This window comes from Mercenaria mercenaria, chromosome 5, assembly GCF_021730395.1.
Source record: "Mercenaria mercenaria strain notata chromosome 5, MADL_Memer_1, whole genome shotgun sequence".
NCBI classification, from domain to species: Eukaryota; Metazoa; Mollusca; class Bivalvia; order Venerida; family Veneridae; genus Mercenaria; species Mercenaria mercenaria.
In genome coordinates this window covers 72887611-72907290 of record NC_069365.1, presented here as the reverse complement: position 1 = coordinate 72907290, position 19680 = coordinate 72887611, and the positions used below count along the sequence as shown (strand labels likewise).

Sequence of the window (19680 nt, the reverse complement as noted above, 5' to 3'; positions counted from 1 at the left end):
TAGAATGTAAAACTAGTGACTGATCTTCAAGAATACTGTCATTATCTGCCTTGTTTGCTATGCAGGCTTTAAAGGTCATACATGTATTATCAAAATTATGTTAAATGACGGACTTCTAGCTCTATGCATTATTTCAGACATGAACGGGCACGCTGGTAGAGTCACTGATCCTCGGTAAGCTGACTCAACGGTTTCCTCACAAGAAATGGTCTTAAAATACAAAACCAAAATGACTAGAAACAGTTGATTCAAAGTCAGCAATGCTGATGTCACTTGAAATGCAGCAAAGATGCTTCTTTTTTTCATTTAACACGGCTCATATTCTATCCTATATATTCTATCAATATTTGAGCCGTGCCATGAGAAAACCAACATAGTGGGTGTGCGACCAGCATGGATCCAGACCAGCCTGCGCATCCGCGCAGTCTGGTCAGGATCCATGCTGTTCGCTAACAGTTTCTCCAATTCCAATAGGCTTTAAAAGCGAACAGCATGGAGCCTGACCAGACTACGCGGATGCGCAGGCTGGTCTGGATCCATGCTGGTCGCACACCCACTATGTTGGTTTTCCCATGGCACGGCTCATTTAATATATTTAACGATGTCTACTTTTTCCAATAGTATAAGCACCTTAATTTGGACATACTAATTATCATGTGCTATTTCAGCATACTTCAGCCATAACAGAAAACTGACTGTTCAAAATATGCAAATGATGCAGAAAATAGCAACTGGAAAATTGTCAATTGAAAGAAAATTGCCCACTGTCATTACGGGTCATCTACTTTAAGTGAACAAACATTTATCTACGTTATGTTTTTTAAGTTCCAATAATTACTTTTGAATAAAGTATATAAATGCACAGTATTATTTAACATGAACACATCTTCTTATGGCATTTCAGGCTATATACACAGTGCAAACAATCAAATCACTTTTTTAACTGTAAAACACTTCTGTTCATGTTATCAGAAACAAAATGTATGGTCCACTTGTAAGCTGTATTTATACACCTTGCTTTAATACTGTGGTAAAGCCATCTCATCTGCTAAGTTCTGCAACTCCTGTCCTTGTAAGCCTTGAACATCCACTGTGAAAAGAAAAGTATAAAATATATTGGTGAAAATGTTGTCTTTCTTACGTAAGAAGATGAGTGGAACATCGTCTTGGCAAAAGATTCTAATAAGTTTAAAGCCAAAACTCACAGGAATCCATCATGAAAATACAATCTGTAAAGAGTTGGCTAAATACAAATTTGTCGTAAATGGTACATTTATGATAAATGAGCCACACCAAGAGAAAAACAACATAGCGCATTTGCGACCAGCATGGATCCAGACCAGCCTGCACATCCACGCAGTCTGGTCAGAATCCATGTTGTTCACTTTGAAGGCCTATTGCAATTGAGGAACTGTTAACAAACAGCATGGATCCTGACCAGACTGGGTGGATGCGCAGGCTGGTCTGGAGCCATGCTGGTCGCAAATGCACTATCCTGGTATCTCATGGCGTGGCTCAAATATTTCATTGAAAAACATACAGATGATGATTAATGAATCTTTTGTCTGCATGGTGTCAGGCACCAATAACAGGGAATCCCTGTGAAAGACCATTAGTAAATCTAATTAAAGCATTTAGTCAGGAAGTAGTGACCCTGGTTAAATACCGGTAGTCTGTTGTTTTACAACTGGACTGCATAAGAGTTTCAAGACCTGTCTCAAAAAGTAACCTTATCATTGGCTGTTTTCAAGACTTTGTTCATATAGGCCATTCAGAGGACAGAGTTTTAGACTGGTCTCAAACCTCATATCTTTAACCTTGGGCTGTGGGTCTTAAATAATCAAACTGTGTGTGGACCAGTTTGAAAACTCAGCAACTTTTAGCACAATGTTAAAAATTATCAATTGCAAGACTGCCCTCCTAAGACCTGGTTTTAAAACCTGCTGGAAGCAGGTGATTCTGCCTTCATCCTTGCAGTCTGATCATGGTCTGCACTGTTTGCCATTCAGTCAGTATCTATTTGATAAGCACCCCTGTTAACAGCTAATGGTACAGTCCAAATTGAAAGATGGACAAGTTCATTATAGAAATTTAGTAGGACAAGGGTTAAAACATTACAACCTGATCTTTTACATCATCAGAGATCAAAACAAAATTGCCAACAACATAATGTAAATGCAGAAATTTTCACAAGGATTTAATTTTTGCTAAGCCCTACATCTCACCAAAATTAATCCTTGCATAAATATTCACTATTAGTATAATTCAAATTCAAGTATGACATCATTTTTACAATTTCACGAATATTAAACCTCACAAACATACTCAAAATTTCAAATTCACGAAATTCTGACCAATAAAAAATATGTGCTTTTACAGTAAATGAAACTGATCTGGACTTAGGGTGTCAAACTAACAGTTCTGATATATACAGACATTTATATGCAACACTACTTGATACTCTTTGAAGACAGAGGACAAGATTTCTTAATATAATTATTTACTATCATACCTACTACTAAAGAGTAGTGTTATCTAAAATTCAAATTACTCCAGCAAATATTAATGTATAAGTAATACTTACTATTGATTTTTCCCAACTCTGAAGAACTCATCCACATATTCTGATCTACCAAGCAACTCCACAAAGTCTTCATCATGGGTAATAATCACAAGCTGGAAATTTTTCTGGTGAATACGACCTTTAATAATCCTGTAAAGGAAAAATATATCAGGTTGGGACTTTTTACAGTAAAGCCTGGCATGAAAATAATTCTGAATATTTTTTTTTTGCCAAACAACCTTGGTACTTCAGGCAAGACTTTTTTGTGAGATTTTAATCCTGATGAAGGTGAGTGTGTGTGTGTGTGTGTGTGTGTGTGTGTGTGTGTGTGTGTGTGTGTGTGTGTGAACACCGAAACCTGTAGATTATTATTAAATTTAGATCATCATATCCCGTTGGTGTACCTGTTGATCTCCTTCTCCTACAATTATTATATAGTTTTAAAACAATGAAATAGAAGAAATCATTGCATGAAGATCATATCATCCATTTATTCCTCTTAACTGTTCAATGATCCTGGAATAATTTGTGACCTAATCTGTATGTAAAGGGCACTGTTATAATGACTGTAATCAAATGTATTGTCATGTATGGAAATGGGGGTGTGAGACTAGCAACCCCTATACAAATTAAGTTGCTTCCAATATTTCATCATTATTTGACATATTTATACCAGGTGTCCACTGCAAACGGTTTTAAGGGTAGATGAACTGCACCCCATACGCCAGAGGGATGCCATCAAATCTAGCCTTTTAATAAAACAAAACCACCAGTAAATGAAGTCTGAAGTTTGACTATCCAAAGGTTGGCTTTTATATTCAGCTTACACTGTACTATAAAAGCACAACAAAATTCATATGGACATAATTTTCAGTTTAAAATATATACTGTCACAAAATAAACAAATTAAAATATACATACTCGACCAGTGCACCAGCTAAACTCTCAATATTTTCCCTATCCAGATTAGTTGTTGGTTCGTCTAGAGCCAAGATACCACAGTTCAAACAGAAAGTCTCAGCCAGGGCAAGACGTATAATCAGAGAAGCAAGAACCTAAATAAAAATTGGAGATGAATTCATAATTCTTTCATTTAATACATTTTTTGTTGGGTTCAACATCACACTTACACATAATTATAAGTACAATGGCAATTTTCCAGCTTTTGACCGTGGATTTATTTATTTTTATTTTGTTGGATTTAACGTTGCACCGACACATGATAGGTCATACGGCGACTTTCCAGCTTTAATGGTGGAGGAAGACGCGAGGTGCCCCTCCGGGCATTATTTCATCACGAGTGGGCACCTGGGTAGAACCACCGACCTTCCGTAAGCCAGCTGGATGGCTTCCTCACATGGAGAATTCAACGCCCCGAGTGAGGCTCGAACCCACATTGATGAGGGGCAAGTGATTTGAAGTCAGCGACCTTAACCACTCGGTCACGGAGGCCCCTTTGATGGTGGAAGAAGACCTCTCTGTGCATTATTTAATCATGGATGGGTACCTGGGTAGAACCACTGACCTGTAAGCCAGCTAGATGGATTTCTCACATGAAAATTCAATGCCATGCGCGAGGTTTGAATTCACATTAGTGAGGATCAATTTAAAACTAGCCATAATGATAGAAAGCAACAAAAGTAAATGATATAAAATTATAAATTAAAGGTTAATTTTTTTATTTTATGTGAAAAGCTACTATAGTTTCGTTAGTTTTAGTGTCAATTTACAATTTAATAGAGAACTGAAATATTCCATTTGTTAGTACTTCAAAATTCATCGTTAATCATTCTTGTGGAGATAATGCTGCATAATTTGATGTGTTTTAATTCAAATGTTCTGTTCATGAAAATTTGCAAAAATAAAACCATTGTAAAAGTTGTTTATCTCCCTTTCCCCCAACACTTCAATAACTAATGTATTTCTATTCATCAACACCATATCAAATTCACAGGTATAAACATTACTATACACCAGTATAAATATTACCTTCTGTCCAGCACTACATCTTCCTCTCATGTCTATTACAACATCTCCTGGTTTTATCATCACCACACGGTAGTTATACGTCTTCCGTGTCTTCATGGTTGCAGAATCATCCTCATCCGACCGAATCTCTATAGTCTCTATGTCTGAAACAACATATGGACAACATGGTACAGTAAAACACTACTGGCTCAACTCACCTTCTGTTAGCCAGATGGATGGTCTTCACACTGAAGAACTCTACAACCCAAGCAAATGATCTTGAACCACTTGACTACACAGGCAAACTAGAAAATGCTTTTGTAAAAAAGCGCATGTCTCCCCCAATGCAAAGTCCTATAGGCAAGAAGTCAATAGGGGTCAGGAGCAAAAATCAAAGAGACACTGATGGTTGGCTGCAATAGGGATCATCTACTTGGCATGTCCAGTCATCACGCTAAATTTCAACACTCTTGGCCTAGTGGTTCTCCAGTCACTGTTCAGGCTCCTGTGACCTTGACCTTTGATCAAGTGACCTCAAAATAAATAGGGGTCATCTACTCTGCATGTCCAATCATCCTATTAAGTTTCAACATTGTAGGTCAAGTGGTTCTCAAGTTATTTCCAAAAAATGATTTTACATGAACAGGCCACTGTGACCTTGACCTTTAACAGACTGACCCCAAAATCAATAGGGGTCATCTACTCTGCATGTTCAATCATCCTATGAAGTTTCAACATTCTGGGTCAAGTGGTTCTCAAGTTATTGATCAGAACTGGTTATCAATGTTCAGGCCCCTGTGACCTTGACCTTTAACGGAGTGGCCCCAAAAACAATAGGGGTCATTTACTTTGCATGAACAATCATCCTATGAAGTTTCAACATTCTGGGTCGAGAGGTTCTCAAGTTATTGATTGGAAATGGTTTTCCATGTTCAGGCCCCTGTGGCCTTGACCTTTAACGGAGTTACCCTGAAATCGTTAGGGGTCATCTACTCTGCATGACCAATCATCCTATGAAGTTTCATCATTCTGGGTCAAGTGGTTCTCAAGTTATTGACCGGAAATGGTTTTCAATGTTCGGGCCCCTGTGACCTTGACCTTTCACAGAGTGACCCCATAATCGTTAGGGGTCATCTACTCTGCATGACCAATCATCCTATTAAGTTTCAACATTCTGGGTCAAGTGATTCTCAAGTTATTGACCGGAAATGGTTTTCAATGTTCAGGCCCCTGTGACCTTGACCTTTAATGGAGTGACCCCAAAATCGATAGGGGTCATCTACTTTGTATGTACAATCATCCTCTGAAGTTTCAACATTCTGGGTCAAGTGGTTCTCTAGTTATTGATCCGAAATGGTTTTCCATGTTCAGGCCCCTGTGACCTTGACCTTTGACGGAGTGACCCCAAAATCAATAGGGGTCATCTACTCTTCATGATCAATCATCCTATGAAGTTTCAACATTCTGGGTCAAGTGGTTCTCTAGTTATTGATCGGAAATGGTTTTCCATGTTCAGGCCCCTGTGACCTTGACCTTCGATGGAGTGACCCCAAAATCAATAGGGGTCATCTACTCTTCATGACCAATCATCCTATGAAGTTTCAACATTCTGGGTCAAGTGGTTCTCTAGTTATTGATCGGAAATGGTTTTCAATGTTCAGGCCCCTGTGACCTTGACCTTTGACGGAGTGACCCCAAAAACAATAGGGGTCGTCTACTCCAGCAGCCCTACAACCCTATGAAGTTTGAAGGTTCTAGGTCAAATGGTTCTCCAGTTATTGCTCGGAAATGAAGTGTGACGTACGGACGGACGGACAGACGGAAGGACGGACGACAGACGGACGAACGAACAGGGCAAAAACAATATGTCTCCTGGGGGAGACATAATTAAGACAGGTCTAGTGAACTTAAAGATGAATAATGCCAGAAAACTATGAAGTTATAGTAAACTTAGAGCAGCTTTTGAGAAAAGCGCATGTCTCCCACAATTGCCTAATCATCTAAATAGTAAGTCGGTCATTATATATACTGTTCACTTAGAGCACATGCGCATGCGCATTTTTGACACCAAAGGCACCCCTATACTACTTTTTTTCTGGTTATTCAAGGGCCATAATTCCAAAGTGCCTGGGCCGATTTGGCTAGTTATCAAACTTTTCCGAGCCAACTAATATGAATTAAATGCAAAGCCTTTATCATATAATGCTCATACCTTGTCCTCTATAGGTCTGCCTCCACAGATCTCTGATAATTTTGTTGATTTCCGCCATCTTCATATTGTGGTATTTCATAATGGCTCTGTATCAAAACAAAATTCCATTCAGAGGTACTTGAACTTAGTAACAAATAAAGTAATCAAAAACATATTATTTGTTTCAAATCTTGGTCCCATTTTTATTAAACAGTACTATGGTTAATCAGACCAGTTAAACTAACTAGCATTTCTGAATTTTGTACATGTATCAACAATCTGTTCTCTAAGATTGTCAACTTTTCCATATGAATCAATGGAAAACAAATATTTTCAGACACTACTGTCATGGAGAACCTTATTTGGTTAAAGATCAAACTTAAGACTCCACAATCTATAAATCTGTGCCAAGACAGGTAGGTCTGTAAAGCTCTCATCTACATCCAATCAATAAGTTAAAACTTCAACAATTTCTTTTGCAGAACATAATGCCCAGCATGTAAGATCTTTAAACACTTCTTTCCACCTTTATATACTTGATTACAGCAAAACTGAAGCAAAGATTACTTACTTATCTAGCGCCTTGTAATACTTCTCAAGATCTCCGTTAGCCAGCTCTGTAGTCTGAAACAAGATCACATCTAACTTGGCTATTTATTCTTCTTAATTTGGACTTCACTCCATTTCTAAGCTGTACTTCACTTATGTTAGCCAGGGTACTTTTTAACATACAGATGCTCAAGTTTCACAGCATGTAACTCGAGTCCATGGAACATGAACTGAGCATAGTTCATGTAAGCTATGTGATCTTCAAAAACTAACAGGTATTCATGGCAGGAGGCTTCTTTTGCAGAAATTAGTTAAGACAAAAGTAAGGCTTACTTTTAAGGAAGTTACAAAAACAGACATGAGACAATATACATTCTCTTACCCTTAAATCTATCATCTTATTTCGATACTTCTCTTCTGCTCCTTTGTACATATCTGTCTGTAACTCCCTTTTAATTGCTCTAATCTGGTTCTCCAACTCTGTTTGCCGACCTTCAGCAGTGTGACGCTGTAACATATAGCAAACGATTCAATATTTGTCAATAAAGGTTTCCACGTCGCTTTCAAGTATTCAAAAGTCTCACAGTAAACATTTTAAGGACCTTGTTACACAGTAAATGTAAAAGACATTATCAAGTCAACAGATACAAACTTTATTTGGTCCTGGTCAGGATTTCACTTTGTGTTTTATGCACATTAACTTTGACTCAGCTGGGCAAATGACTAAAATCACCAGCCTTCCATAAGCTAAGCTGATGTCTTTTTCATAGAGTAAGCCTTTGGTGACAAGCAAGTGATACTAGTCAGAGACCTAAACCATGTGGCCACGGAAATCTCTTACATCAAAGAAGATGACCAATTATATTGAACAACTTACCGCCTTTGTTAAGTTTTCCATCTCACGTTGCAGTTGTCTACGCTCACGATCTAAGTGAGCCACATCTATACCCCCGAGTTTACTCTCCAGGTCAGCAATCTTTCTACCGATCTTCTCTATTTCTTTCTGTTTATTCCTTAAGTTCAGATTATTTTGAAGATCAAGTTCTCGAACCTGAAGAAAATAAATATTTATAAATGAACACACTCTTGTTCAATCTACTTAACCTTTTGAAAAGAGAGTGATGCAGTTGTTACAAAGTCAGCTAGTTAAATAAGTGACCGAGCATTGCAGTGGCAATACAGAAGTCTTCTACTGGTGGAAAACTTTAATAGTGACCCTGACCTTTGACCGACAAGCATAGGTCACCTGTTGACATTGTCTCATCATAGGAAACATTTCTGTGTAGCACTAATATAATCCATCAATGCATATAAAAGTTATGAAGAGGAATCAATTCTTACTTGACCTTCAATAGTGACCTTGACCTTTGACTTACAAGCATGTCAAATACGTACATAATCTACATAATTATCTACATACTGCAGTCTATTCACATACCAGTTTTATAAACCTAGCTTGAATACTTTTTGAGTAATTGCAGGATCCAGACTTGCGGATGGACAGAGGACGTTACTATAGTCCCCTACGGTTTTAACTGTAGGGGACTAATAGTACGTTTCTTACATAAAACTAATATGCATGTAGAATACATTTTGCAAGATATATCACATATTGTACTTTTTTCAACTCATTCTGACTTTGAAAACAATCTACAGTTAAACACAAATCACTCTTAGAGGTACATACATAAATGCCCAGATTAATTGCTAAAAGACAGCCAGGTAGCTTGAGGCTGTGAGGTTTCTCTGTGCTTTTTTAAGTCTATTCAAACCTAAGAAGGCAGAGTCATATTTAAATGACTTCAGGCATGCCTTCTCTGTAAAGTCTGCAGTGATGTTTTAAAAGTGAACTCATCTAGAACCTTACATTCAGTTTTAAGAACTTCTCAATTTAACTTTTACTTAGTACAAAGAATTGATATCAACTGTACAACAAGAGTATAGTCGAAAGAAGTTTTAAAACAAGACGGAGCTATCGACTTACAGAAATCATCAGAAAAAACTAGTTCCTTAAGGTTATGGTGCATGTACGTAAGTTTCTTGTGCCAAACTTGATTTGGATCTCGTGTCGTGTACATTCTGTTTAAATTTTATAAAGATCCTTAGGAAGTGAGGTCTTCAGTATGTAAAATTGCTGACACATGAACAAATAGTGAGCACTCAGATGAGCTAACAATCACCTTTTGTGTAGAGAGATCTTTCCTCAATTTGTCTATGTTAACAGACACTTCTTTAAGATCATCTTCAATGGAGACCATTTTGCTTTCTATCTTTTCTTTCCTATCACGACTTTCCTCCAATCTGCTTGCTTTACCAGACTGATTGTAACTACAAAACACAAAACATGTCAGATACTGAAAAATCATTTAGCAAAGCTTAATCTTTGTTGTTTTTGTGGTCGTGTTAATACAAGAAATTAAATTCCAACAAACACTGATTTCCAATTCCTTTTATCGTCAAACATCTTCATACATGTAAACCCGGCGATATATGACCATTTGTGTCGATTTGCCGTAAAACCCAACTCACTCACTCATACATGTAAAAGGAATTCAACAGACACATATCCCCATAAAACAGCTGTTTTAGCCAGAACCATGACATTTATGCTGAAGAAAATTACAAGATTTCACAGAACACACTTTATGTAAGACTTTGTAAAAAATATGATATTCAAAATTGTGACTCTAAACAGGTAGATTTAAAATCACTTTTCAATTTAGCTATGTAGCAGCTGTAGACAAGGTTTTGTCCTTTTACAGATGTGATTCAAAACACCATATAACAGCTGACATCCTAGGTCCACCAAACTGCTACTGAGAGGTATGCAAATGGCTATCAGTAAAAAGGTAGCTATAAACTTTTAGAACTATCAAATATAATCATACCCTTTTATATCCTGATTTATGTTTTTCACCTGACTTGCATGCCCTTTCACTATCTCAACCTAAAAAATAAACCATTATACATCAACACAAAAGTCATTGCTCATTTCAGGTATAAAGAAACTAGTCTTTTCAACGCTCCTTTTGGTTTGGGTTTAACACCATCTTTCAATATTCTAATACATGTAAACAGCAAGCAGTTTACCTAAAGAGTGGTCCTAAATTATTCTCCACCAAGTAATTGCTTATTTCTCCACATAATTAAAGGTGGAGATGATTTCAGACAGTGTGTCTTTTATCAAACTGTAACAGAGAACTTGCATCTCACCCATAATTCAAACTTGTGATTATGCAAAGTGCAGATCTGTGCTCTCCCTACTCACCTAAGTAGGTCAACATAATACCCCGTTGCAAATACACGTCTAGAATACAGCATCAAAAGTTTCATTTTGCACCCAAATGGCAAATTTGAGTTCTGAGAAATCAATTTCCATGCTCCACTTCTGGCTGGACCTGTATATCACACTTTGATATTTTTATTTTAACACAGTCCCGAAATGTTATATCTTTAAAACGTGTCATGCAAGAATATATGAGCCGTGCCATGAGAAAACCAACATAGTGGGTATGCGACCAGCATGGATCCAGACCAGCCTGCGCATCCGCGCAGTCTGGTCAGGCTCCATGCTGTTCGCTTTTAAAGCCTATTGGAATTGGAGAAACTATTTGCGAACAGCATGGATCCTGACCAGACTGCGCGGATGCGCAGGCTGGTCTGGATCCATGCTGGTCGCATACCCACTATGTTGGTTTTCCCATGGCACGGCTCATATGTGAGAGAAAACAAACCTCTGCTTTAGCAGTTTCAAGCTTTTCATCTTTCTCCTTTATCATCTCTTCTTTCTTTGATTTTAATCTGTCCATCTTGCTCTGAAAAAAAAAACAAACAAAAAAACATTTTGTTTGTTGTCTAAAGTGTTCACTTTCTTAGGATAAACTTAACTTTTAGCCTGCTGGCGGCAAGTGATTCTGCCTTTACAACCAGTGCAGACCAAGATCAGCCTGCACATTCATGAAGGCTGAGCATGGTCTGCACTGTTCACTATTCAGTCAGTAAATTTTCAGTGAACACCCCTTTGAATAATAAGTGGTATGGCCCAACTTGAATGATGGACCAGTCCATTTTAGAAATTTAGCAAGCAACCTGCTTATGAAGGCTGCAATATTCTTGTGCCTTTCATCCATTAAAGGTTTTAATTTGAGTGTGTTGAAAGACCACAATTTAACAAAGAAAACTTTTTCCGTCTATCAACAGGCTGATGACTGTATTGTCAAATGTGTGTACAACCAAAACTTTTTAATTTGTGACAAAGTTTGAACTACTTTCATCTATAGTTGCTCTTCAGTCTTAATGTGCATTAATACTAGTAGAATTAAAAGAATCTAATGGTAAGAAAATCTGACATTAAAAAGAGTTACCTGCAATGGTCTTAGCTTTTCTGCTGTATCCTGTAAAAGAAATGATATACATAGCTAAGTAGTCAATCAAGAATATGACTGTTGAAACATCAAAAAATACCTTAAGGTCTGGAAAAGTAAGGCTTTTAACACTGAGGTATGAACAGGGTGTTTGAGAACTAACTCAGTAGGAATGAAGAAAACAAAATAAATGCACATGTTACAGTAAGGTCAATTTTATGAAATATTACATAGATTTCACCCCCCCCCCCCCACAAAAATAAGACTTGAAAATTAAGAAATGAAAGTTTTTGGAATCAATAATACAGTTTGGCATTGTGAGGATTCAGGATTAAAAGGTTACAGACTACACAGTATCAAAACTACAGTAACAGTTAAATGCTGACCTTAACACAGTGAAACCCCCTCGTTCAAGCATCAATGACTTTGACACTCAGATTTACCTAACAATTTTACGTTGTCCTTGATCATTTTCCAAATATCTTCTATATTTAGATCATTTGAAATTCTGGTTAACTTGAGTATTTTCTTCTACTAGTTATGACCTCGAGCAATAAGCTTTTTTTTACTGTACAGTCGACATTGTATTAAGAGACCACCCAAGGGACTGCAAAGAAGTGGTCTCTTAATGGAATGGTCTCTTAATGAATTTCAGTCAGATGAAAAGAAAAGTTATTTTAACTGTTAATGTAACTGTATTTATTATGAACATACATGTATGGTTTCAAAATCTGTTTTAACATCGTGAGCACTTTTCCAAGTCCACAAACTTTGAAAATTATGGCTATATTGTTTGTCAGTTCGACTGATACAAAGGTCAATTACATTCAGTCACGTGCAAAACGTACTCGCTAATTACACAGATGAAGAAGTGACCGGTAGAAATTTGGTACCCGGTCGCTTGATAGATACTTTTGTCGGATATTTTACCTGTCGGGACTACATTTATGTGGTCGCTAGTCGTTTAATAAAAAAGTCGTTTAATGGAATGAACCTATATACTAAAAACGTTCGGGAGGGATTTTGACCGGTCGTTTAACACAAAAATCGCTTAATAGAGGTGGTCGCAAGTACGATGTCGACTGTATATTGTTTATCCATAAAAATGGTAGATGGTCTTACACTGTCAGTCAAAAGAACTTTTTATTGCTGAATACTTAGTTAAATATATACCTTTATATCCTGTTCATGCATGGTATTTTCTGATTCTAAGTTTGCCTTGTCTTCCTCCAGTTTAATCCTTTGTTGCAGGTCACTCTCAATGCCAAACTTTTCCTCCTTCAAGCTGTTTATAGTGGCTCTCAGAATCTGTACCTGCTCTGAGTGGTCAGCCAACTTCTGACGCTTGTGGTCCAGACTTCTTGTAGTTGAATCCCTGTCAAGTTCAATCATTCATAAATGAAGGTGTCAAAGGTCATACAATATTTAGCTTGATTATCAATAATCATCAGAGGGCAATATATGTCCAAAGGTATGTCCTTTGACCCCTCTGGGACCTTGACCTTGAAGCAAGCCATCCAAAACATGTGTTCTGCACATCGTCTTGATGTGGTGAACATTTGTGTCAAGTTTTTTTGAAATTCTTCACGGGGTTCAAGAGTTACAGAGCGGCAATGAAATTGCTAACAGACGGACCGAAGGACACCGGGGTATAACATAATATGTCTCTTCAGGCTTATAAAAAGGAGCTTGCTATAATGCAAAGAAATATAATAAATTGCTCTGCAGGTGAGAATGAAACATAAAATTTATTTTATCATTACTTATCTTGATGGGTTAGTCATGAGATAGAACTAGAGGGATAATTTATGAAGTTTATGACTGAAATACTGCAATAATGACACATACACTCTGACCTGTAGATCCTCTTTCTCATCAATGACCATCTGTAGTGTTCGTCCAGAATCTGCCAACAAACATCACAAAGAATTTGATGAATCAAATACAGGAAAACCTTGACAGACAGAATGCTCTCAGCATTTTCTTGAATTTTAAGGAAATGAATGTTATCAGGAGTTTTACTGACAAGACCTTGCCAAGCATGTCATCATTTACCAGCATATGGTTTTTCTATCATCAAATGACTTGCTTGATGGCAGGGAAGATTGTTTGATAATATTCTTGTGCAAAGATGGCTACATTATCTATGTTCAGGGCTGCACTTGTTTTGCCACTGGCTCATAATCTTCTCTAACCTTCAGTTTAAATAGGAATTATCTTACCTCCCCCGGACAGTTTAGCAGCTTGTGTAGCAATTTTCTTGTCAAGTTCGGAAACATCACCGAAGTACCTGTCCATCATGACAATATCTGGCTGTATCTGTTTGGCCATGGACTCGTCATCTTCCTTCACCTTCAATTCTTCCTCTATCTGATTAATATAAATAGTTTTTTTTGTGTATTAAGATCTGCAGGATCTTGACAGAATTCCCAGGTGCTATAACTGGAAAACAAGAGGGCCATGAAGGCCCTGTATTGCTCACCTGACCTATTGACCTAAAGATCAACAAGATTAACATTCTGACCAAGTTTCATTAAGATATGGTCATAAATGTGGCCTCTAAAGTGTTAACTAGCTTTTCCTTTGATTTGACCCCGTGACCTAGTTTTTGACCCGACATGACCCAGATTCGAACTTGACCTAAAGATCATCAAGATTAACATTCTGACTAAGTTTCATGAAGATACAGTCATAAATGTGGCATCTAGAGTGTTAACAAGCTTTTCCTTTGATATGACCTAGTGACCTAGTTTTTGACCCCATCTAACCCAGATTTAATCTTGACCTAAAGATCATCAAGATTAACATTCTGACCATGTTTCATTGCGATATGGTCATAAATGTGGCCTCTACAGTGTTAACTAGCTTTTCCTTTGATTTGACCTGGTGACCTAGTTTTTGACCCGACATGACCCAGATTCAAATTTGTCCTAAAGATCATCAAGTTTAACATTCTGACTAAGTTTCGTGAATATACAGTCAAAAATATGGCCTCTAGAGTGTTAACAAGCTTTTCCTTTGATTTGACCTTGTGACCTAGTTTTTGACCCCACCTAACCCAGATTTGAATTTGAGCTATAGCTCATCAAGATTAACATTTTGACCAAGTTTCATTAAGATAAGGTCATAAATGTGGCCTCTACAGTGTAAACTAGCTTTTCCTTTGATTTGACCTGGTTACCTAGTTTTTTATCCTACATGACCCAGATTCAAATTGGACCTTAAGATCATCAATATTAACATTCTGACCAAGTTTCATGAAGATACAGTCATAAATGCGGCCTCTACAGTGTTAACAAGCTTTTCCTTTGATTTGACCTGGTGACCTAGTTTTTGAACCCAGATAACCCAATATCGAACATGTCCAAGATTTTATTAAGGGTAACATTCTGACCAAGTTTCATTAAGATTGGGCCAAAAATGTGACCTCTAGAGTGTTAACAAGCTTTTCCTTTGATTTGACCTGGTGACCTAGTTTTTGACCCCAGATGACCCAATATCAAACTCGTCCAAGATTTTATTGAGGGTAACATTCTGACCAAGTTTCATTAAGATTGGGCCAAAATTGTGACCTCTAGAGTGTTAACAAGCTTTTCCTTTGATTTGATCCAGTGACCTAGTTTTTGACCCCAGATGACCCAATATCGAACTCGTCCAAGATTTTATTGAGGGTAACATTCTGACCAAGTTTCATAAAGATTGGGCCAAAATTGTGACTTCTAGAGTGTTAACAAGCTTTTCCTTTGATTTGACCTGGTGACCTAGTTTTTGACCCCAGATGACCCAATATCGAACTCGTCCAAGATTTTATTAAGGGTAACATTCTGACCAAGTTTCATTAAGATTGGGCCAAAAATGTGACCTCTAGAGTGTTAACAGTCAAATTGTTGACGACAGACGGACGACGGACGACAGACACAGGGCGATCACTAAAGCTCACCTTTGAGCACTTTGTGCTCAGGTGAGCTAATAACACTTTTCCAGCATAAAATCTGTAAACGCTAAAGTTAAACAAGCAAGTTCCATCAATTGGTATCCCCTGCCAAATGCTCTTGTGTTGAGGAATGGTAAAGAAATATATCCAGCAAAAAGGATGTTACTAAGAAGCAAATAATTTCCTTACATTTGAACTTAAAAGAACAGAAGTCCTTAAGACAGCACAATCAAGTAAGAAATCTGGAATGTTGGTGGTGACGGGGATTGGGGTTTACGACTTCACATGTTGATAAATATTCATGGAAGGGAGATTGGTTCAAATAAGCTTGAAGCCTTCATCACAATCCAGCTAAAATAAATAGTATAAACTAAACTAAGTTTTTAAAAGTCAAATTGCCCTAAGCACAATATTTAGTGTCTTACATTACTGAGATCCTCTTTCTGTTTATGTATTTCTTCCTGTGTTTTCTTCAAGCTAGATTTCAGCTGGGGAATCTCTGTCTCGTCAAGTTTCTCCATCTGAAATACCGTAAGTCATCTGCCACTTTATATTTAATGCGCAAATGCATTTCCATGGAACGATTATGAAATCTTACAATTATGTGGGCATCTGAACCAAATAATTTATTTGCCCAATTAGAAACTGAGTATAAACGATCTTTATTACAGTATATAAGATTAACAGAGACACCTACATTTTCCTTGAGAGGTTTCAGCTGCAACAGAGCATCATACTTTTCCTGACATTCATCAATTTCTTCATCAGCTGTCTTCAGCTTGCTTGGTACCATACGCAACTTCTCCTTCAGCTGAAAGTTTAAACGATAGAGCACTTGACTATTCGAAGAATTCATCTAAGTATGGGGTCAAAGTTTCAAAGCCATATATCAAACAGTTTAGACTTTGGCTCAGTTATGGCCCTTTTTCTGACATAGAAAAGTTACATACCCTTGACTACAGATGGAGGTCATCATGATGAACATGCGTTCAAAGTTTCAAAGCGTACATTACAGTAATCTTTGTACTGAATAAGAAACAATGACAACCTTATGACATAGCCATTAGCTTCTCTAAGGAGTCTAAATTTTCAGTAAATCATTAAAAAGAACAGGGCCCAGTTGTTCAAAACTTTAACAGGTGATTAAGCTAAAGTTCGATTAACTTTTAGAGTTATATTTCAACATTTTAGAAAACTTAGAAAAACAAATGTATGAGTTAATGATTAGGAACACTAAAATGTCTTTACAGCAAAACTATAACTAGTGTTTCCCACCAAGATTATTATTATCTTGAATCAAAATTTAACAGGCGCTTAGTTTAACAGCCCATTAAGTTCCAAACAACTGGACCCAGGTCTTGCTCAGGATCCAAACCTATGACTCTCTATTACAGGTTCTATGCTCTGCCTACTGAGCTGATAAAGTGAAAACTGTGCATAAAAGCCTCTGTGAAATAGGAAACAAATCTAGTCATCCTTCTCTAAATCCCTGGCATACCTGTACAAGTTCTTCTGACCTGACATATACACTACACTAATACGAGTGAGAGCATACCTCAAGTATGAGTTCTCGGACATCTTGTTGTGTATCAAAACCTCTGTGACACAGCGGACAACATGGGTCATCCTTCTCTAAATCATTGGCATACTTCTTGAAGAAATGTTGAGCTCCCAGCAAAGACCCACGCTGACTGTAATACATTTTTTATGATATAAATCTAATGTTCCCCATCACCAGTATAACTAAAGCATACCTCATGATAAAGATCGTTTACTTCCTGTGATGTATTAAAACAACGATGGCATTACGGGCAAAATGGATTTTCTCCATCCAAATCTCTGATATACTTCTTGAACATATTTTCCTCTCCTAAAATGAGCCCATGCTTACTGCAAATGACATGTAAATACGATAAGTAACCTTCATTTGTTTGTTTGTTCTGGGTTTAAGAACATTTTTTCAGAAGTATTTCACTTAAGCAATGGTGGTCATTTAACCTAACAAGTATTCCAGGATTTTATACTAGTACTACCTTGTCCTCTGCAAGTCAATAACAACTTTGTCACATCAATCTAAGGTGGATGGCAAAAGACTTAAGCCATATTGTCTTTTTTCTTATTGCCATGAAAAGCAATTGCCTCTTTTGAGGATCCAACCCACAGCCTCTCTTCTTAAAGTCATCTGCTCTACCCACAGTGATATTAGAAAAGTTTCAACATAGATGTTTAAACAAAGAGACTAACTAACAGGCTTCAGTTGCTGATAACTGGTTGGACTATCTAAATCTTATACAAAGAAATCAGAAATATTGTTGATGCTTTCTAATTCAAGAACTGCCTAACCAGGGATCAAATTTGTTGTCTCTATATTTGCGGTCATGTGTTTTGTAGATGGGGACCAAGAAATAGGAATATTATAATAACAACAAGCAAGAATCGATGCTTAAAGCTGACTTAACATCATGGTAAGTAACAATTCTGAAATCGTTCTCCCCAAAATACAACAAGAGGACCATGATGGTCCTGAATCGCTCACCTATCTCCACATGACCCAGTGTTCAACTGAGTATGACATCGTTATTTCTATTATTTGACATAGTGACCTAGTTTTTGAGCACATGTGACCTAGATATCATCAAGATAAAAAATTCTGACCAATTTTCATGAAGATCCATTGAAAAATATGGCCTCTAGAGAGGTCACAAGGTTCTTCTATTATTTGACCTAATGACCTAGTTTTTGAAGGCACGTGACCCACTTTTAAACTTGACCTAGATATCATCAAGGTGAACATTCTCACCAATTTTCATGAAGATCTCGTGAAAAATATGGCCTCTAGAGGGGTCACAAGGTTTTTCTATTTTTCGACCTACTGACCTAGTTTTTGACCGCACATGACCCAGTTATGAACCTGACCTAGATATCATCAAGTGAACATTCTCACCAATTTTCATGAAGATCCATTGATAAATATGGCCTCTAGAGAGGTCACAAGGTTTTTTCTATTTTTAGACTACTGACCTAGTTTTTGACCCCACGTGACCCAGTTTCGAATCTGACCTAGATATCATCAAGATGAACATTCTGACCAATATTCATGAAGATCTCATGAAAAATATGGCCTCTACAGAGGTCACAAGGTTTTTCTATTTTTAGATCTACTGACCTAGTTTTTAACCCCACGTGACCAGTTTCGAACTTGACCTAGATATATTCAAGGTAAACATTCTGACCAATTTTCATGAAGATCCATTGAAAAATATCGCCTCTAGAGAGGTCACAAGGTTTTCCTATTTTTAGACCTACTGACCTAGTTTTTGACAGCACATGACCCAGTTTCGAACTTGACCTAGATATCATCAAGGTGAACATTCTGACCAATTTTCATGAAGATCCATTGAGAAATATGGCCACTAGAGAGGTCACAAGGTTTTTCTATTTTTAGATCTACTGACCTAGTTTTTGATCCCACATGACCCAGTTTCGAACTTGACCTAGATATCATCAAGGTGAACATTCTGACCAATATTCATGAAGATCTCATGAAAAATATGGCCTCTAGAGAGGTCACAAGGTTTTTCTATTTTTAGATCTACTGACCTAGTTTTTAACCCCACGTGACCCAGTTTCGAACTTGACCTAGATATCATCAAGATGAACATTCTGACCAATTTTCATGAAGATGCATTGAGAAATATGGCCTCTAGAGAGGTCACAAGGTTTTTCTATTTTTAGACCTAATGACCTAGTTTTTGACCCTACGTGACCCAGTTTCGAACTTGACCTAGATATCATCAAGATAAACATTCTGACCAATATTCATGAAGATCTCATGAAAAATATGGCCTCTAGAGAGGTCACAAGGTTTTTCTATTTTTAGACCTACTGACCTAGTTTTTAACCCCACGTGACCCAGTTTCGAACTTGACCTAGATATCATCAAGATGAACATTCTGACCAATTTTCATGAAGATGCATTGAGAAATATGGCCTCTAGAGAGGTCACAAGGTTTTTCTATTTTTAGACCTAATGACCTAGTTTTTGACCCTACGTGACCAGTTTCGAACTTGACCTAGATATCATCAAGATAAACATTCTGACCAATACTCA

General features: G+C 37.2%; 1 protein-coding gene across 1 annotated transcript in view; it reads right to left on the bottom strand.

Annotated features, from left to right (window-relative positions):
- Positions 1 to 536: 536 nt before the first annotated feature.
- Positions 537 to 19680, bottom strand: part of LOC123558527 (DNA repair protein RAD50-like) — an 87522-nt gene continuing 68378 nt past the window's right edge. Inside the window, exons 24-41 of the mRNA XM_053543927.1 lie at positions 17125 to 17260; positions 16267 to 16380; positions 15995 to 16090; positions 13858 to 14005; positions 13484 to 13541; positions 12809 to 13010; positions 11636 to 11665; positions 11006 to 11086; positions 10160 to 10218; positions 9452 to 9599; positions 8149 to 8322; positions 7654 to 7779; positions 7294 to 7346; positions 6744 to 6829; positions 4553 to 4695; positions 3485 to 3618; positions 2585 to 2713; positions 537 to 1090 (exon numbers count right to left, since the gene is read on the bottom strand). Coding sequence (XP_053399902.1) covers positions 1042 to 1090; positions 2585 to 2713; positions 3485 to 3618; positions 4553 to 4695; positions 6744 to 6829; positions 7294 to 7346; positions 7654 to 7779; positions 8149 to 8322; positions 9452 to 9599; positions 10160 to 10218; positions 11006 to 11086; positions 11636 to 11665; positions 12809 to 13010; positions 13484 to 13541; positions 13858 to 14005; positions 15995 to 16090; positions 16267 to 16380; positions 17125 to 17260 — 1966 coding nt within the window. The 3' untranslated portion in view covers positions 537 to 1041. The remainder of the gene's footprint in view (positions 1091 to 2584; positions 2714 to 3484; positions 3619 to 4552; positions 4696 to 6743; positions 6830 to 7293; positions 7347 to 7653; positions 7780 to 8148; positions 8323 to 9451; positions 9600 to 10159; positions 10219 to 11005; positions 11087 to 11635; positions 11666 to 12808; positions 13011 to 13483; positions 13542 to 13857; positions 14006 to 15994; positions 16091 to 16266; positions 16381 to 17124; positions 17261 to 19680) is intronic.